The sequence below is a fragment of the Triticum urartu genome, chromosome 1A, assembly GCF_056163025.1.
Source record: "Triticum urartu cultivar PI428250 chromosome 1A, HENAU_Tu73, whole genome shotgun sequence".
Classification (NCBI taxonomy): domain Eukaryota; kingdom Viridiplantae; phylum Streptophyta; class Magnoliopsida; order Poales; family Poaceae; genus Triticum; species Triticum urartu.
In genome coordinates, this window is record NC_141873.1 from 402,382,381 (window position 1) to 402,386,451 (window position 4,071).

General features: G+C 43.7%; 1 protein-coding gene across 1 annotated transcript; it reads left to right on the top strand.

Annotated features, from left to right (window-relative positions):
• The first annotated feature begins 1,972 nt into the window (after positions 1-1,972).
• On the top strand, positions 1,973-2,964 carry LOC125534516 (pectinesterase inhibitor-like). The gene is made up of 2 exons (XM_087538574.1): positions 1,973-2,331; positions 2,422-2,964. The coding sequence occupies exons 1-2, from the start codon at positions 2,012-2,014 to the stop codon at positions 2,642-2,644; spliced, it is 543 nt and encodes a 180-aa protein (XP_087394700.1). The 5' UTR covers positions 1,973-2,011; the 3' UTR covers positions 2,645-2,964.
• Positions 2,965-4,071: the final 1,107 nt, after the last annotated feature.

Below are 4,071 nucleotides of genomic sequence, written 5' to 3' on the forward strand. Positions count from 1 at the left end.
TTTGAGGCCAGACAAAGTTTACAAGAATAAAGCTGTGTATTAGACATTATGTATCACAATAGATTTGTCTATTGTTTGTTTCTCATACTTAGGCACTTCAGTTAACCGGGATCCTGAAGATCAATCAAGGTGGACATAAAGTGCTGGGATGAGTGCAAGCCTATGCCAAAGTTTGGTGACGATAAGAATGAGTATGGTAGCTGAAACCAAAATGTGACGTGTAGTCGTTAAACACCCAATGATTTGGTTTGAAGACATCCTTCATAATCGAGGTAACCCCACACGATGGTAAGGGCCTTGGTTGGATAATAGAATCACGGTGCAGGTTGTTGATCAGTTACGACGTTATTAAGATGCATTCCCCATATATAAACATTGACAACACATAATAGCGGTGTCTACCAAGACCATGTTAAATATTTAGATGAAATATCAAGTGTAAGTATACGGCTACAAGTAAGACCTTAGCCCTGACCTATCTTCCTATGATTGTTTTCTCTCTAAAAGCTGTGCAATTATGGTCCAAACTTGACCTCTTTACGATGACAAAATCTTGCAAAAATCACATTTCAATTAGCATCCTCACCTGGTGTCACCTTTGAAAAAAGACACGGACTATCTACATCCGCAACAGATCAAAGGTAATCATGCATGTTCTTAAAAAACAGCTAATTCTAACTTCAATTTGCATGTGCATTTTACTACTAATAATCTTTTATGTCAATATGTGTTTTTATTCCTATATATTCCAAAACTAAATTGTAACGGCGCTCTTTTCTGACTGTATGAACAAATCGTTAGACCAAGAGACTCAATATACGCAAAGGATGTACTACGTTAATGCTAGAGATCGCGAATGTGATTTTTTTCTAGGAATCGGTTTCTACCAGTCCTCGTAGCCAATCAAAGTTTGCCACATGCTCACGCATCCCTATACCATACTGGAATATTCAGTCCATTTTCCTTATTTTCTCTGTTCTTTTGCTGTGACCCATCCACCGTTTTGGGGCAGACAGTTATGGTACTCAATCTATTCTATTCTTTCACCCTGGATCTATTGACACATGCCTTTAGGTTGATTCTAAACTGTGTAACACTATCTTTTACACAACGATGCAATTTACAACCCGTTTACTTATTAGTGTTCATGACATTTAAACACGTTTTGAAAAGTTCAAATTCAAGTTGGAAAACAACATTAGAAATTATATGAAATCTGAAATGAAGCAGTAATGAAACCTAGAATAAATTATTAGGGAAACACGTAGAAGTGTGTAAACATTTTTTTAATACGGTACTATCGAAAATGCTCACATACACGCACAAAACAACATTGAAAACATGTAAAATTAGGATGACATATACATATAAAACTACAACAAAAACGTTTTAAAAAAATGCATTTTTGGAACCGAGGTGAAACCCTGAGAAAAATTAAACCAAATAATATGAAAACTTATTTCGAAGAAATATATAATAGAAATGAACTTGTAAGAAACAAGGAAAACATGATAAATTAGTAGAACATAAAAATTTGAATGAAATGAGTCAAAATGATAATTTAGTTTCATTATAGTTTCACAATTTGGATTTTTTTAAATGTGTCTAAGATTGATTTTTGAACATCACAATCCAAATGGGACATAAATCAAGCATTTGGTTCAAAAGATAAAAATGTTATAAACTTTAAAATCAAATAAAAGGCGTGGGTGGGCGTGAGCAAAATTTCCTTTTGGCTCAAAACATACTCACTGCCTACTTACCATGGGACCCCCAAGCTAGCTGGCCCACACGTCATTCTTTATATTTTAAGAAGAACGTGATTCAATCCATTTCTTCTTCACCTTAAAACAAGCACAGCCATCGAAAGCGAGCACACCCACACCCTGTAATTGCCGTTGCTGAACGACAAGCAACCATTCTAAAATTAGCAAAAACCTCGCAAGGATAAATACCCTGCTCACGCCTCTCGTCTGATAATAGTAACAACATTTTCCATACCTACGCGCCAATGGCGTCCTCGTCCATGATCACCTTCGCAGCCGCCTTGTGCCTTGTGGCCGCTTCCGCCGTCGCCGTGCCGCCGGCCACCCTCCAGGAGACGTGCCAGAGCGCCGGCGAGCAGGAGGCGCTGTGCGTGCAGCTGCTGTCGTCGAGCCCGGCGGCCCAGAAGATGCCGGTGGACACGCCCGGGCTCGCCCAGGCGGCCGTGATGGCGGCGGGGTCGAACGCGACGGAGACGGCGGCGCACCTGCAACGGCTCTTCGACTCCGAAGACCTCAAGAACATGAGCCCGGAGCTCCAGCGCTGCGTCGAGGACTGCGCCGAGAGGTAGTACCCTTACCAAAGATGAAGAGCTAGCCATTACTAATCCAAGGTAGTAATCTCTGCATGCGACGTGTTTGCTCTGGCCGTTGGCAGGTACCAGTCGGCCGCGAAGTTCCTGGGCCAAGCATCGGAGAAGATGACCGCGGGCTCCTTCGACGAGGCGAGCGTGCTGATCGACGGCGCGCAGTCGGTGGTGACGCTGTGCCAGCGGTCGTGCGAGGGGGTGCCGCAGGGGGAGCTCACGGCGTGCACCAAAGGCGTCGACCAACTCTGCACCATTGCCGCATCAGTCACTCGGTTGGTCGTTCAGAAGTAATTATAACATCTGGGTTCTGCGATGTATACCCACCGACATCGTTCAGCTGGTCAGTTATTTGATACTGACGGCCAGCGGCGGAGGTCCCCGTGGGCCAACAGGGATCGGTGACCACACCTTTGTTTGCGATCCTTTCATGTATATATATAGCAGAGAAATTAGTACGTGCTAGCTTTTGTGGAAACTCGAGGTCTGCCTGGCCACACATGAGCCGGGCTAAGACGACGGTTTTTGTATTTTATTTAGGGAAATACACACTTAAATGGTGGAATACTATGTGTACATGAGATTTCTGGTACAAAAATGTTACATTTGGTTTCTGTGGCTTGTGCAAAAACGCACTGTTAATTTGGTGAATAGAAGACGGCACGATGGAGAAGTGAGGAATAAATAGCAAAAACTACCACATTAAAGGTTAAGATTATGAAAAACTATCATTTTTCTTAATTTCACAAAATGCTACCACAAATTTGATTGGTTATTCCAAAAAACCTAAGTGACCGAATGGTTAAAATTTAAGTGCGGTTATGACATCTCTAGCCCACCCGTCGGGTCCACGTGGGTTCTAGCAGACGGCGCGTGTGCTAACGGCCGTCGGGGCGCAACCGTTCCGACTGGGTCAAGACGACCCGAGCTGGTTCACTCCCGCTCACTCTGTCTCCTCTCTCTCTCCCTCGATCTGGTAGACCTAAGCAATGGCGGCGACGACGAAAGCACTCGACGACGGCGACCCTATGGGGGGAGGCGGCACGGGGGGATGGGGCGGAGATTATTCGGAAGTGGATAACTGGCCGGGCGGTGGTAGCTTCGCAACGGAGCCGCCGCCACAGCCTACACTGCCGCGGCAGGAGCAGACTACACGAGAGGCACAACCTACGCCCTCTCCATCGGAGAATCAGGAGCCGTCGCTTGAGTACAAAGCGATCAGGGCTCTTGTTGCCACGGATCCGGCGGGCTGCCACCGCTGGGCCTCTAGATTGGAGGCGTTGAGTAAGTTTGTTATATTCATCTACTCCTTGACTTGAATTGAAGTAGTTGTGGATGACTGAACTTAGGTTAGTAGTTAATTCTTGAAAATTTCAGTTTACTTTGGATGAAATAGTGATTTAGATAAGTACGTAGGATTTTATACTCGGTGTAGGTGGTTTAGATAGGGAATATAGATGCAATTATGCTTGGATTAAGCAAGCATCAGCACTTCTACTCATTAGCTCTGGAATTTGATTTAGTACTGCTGGTTGACATTACTGAATTTTATAGCAACACATTTATTCAGTTAAGTTTTTATTTGACTACGTGTTAGAAAGATTTGTGAGTTAACAATTTATTTAATACATGCTAGATGATGCCATTTGGGAGATAAGATTGCATTTCTAGGGCAAAGACAACATGAAAATAAGCTTCTCTCTTTCAGGCATCACATTTCT

Coding starts and splice junctions, on each gene's coding strand:
- LOC125534516 (XM_087538574.1), top strand. CDS start 2,012: ATGGCGTCCTCGTCCATGATCACCTTCGCAGCCGCCTTGTGCCTTGTG. Junction 2,332..2,421: donor GTCGAGGACTGCGCCGAGAG/GTAGTACCCTTA, acceptor GGCCGTTGGCAG/GTACCAGTCGGCCGCGAAGT.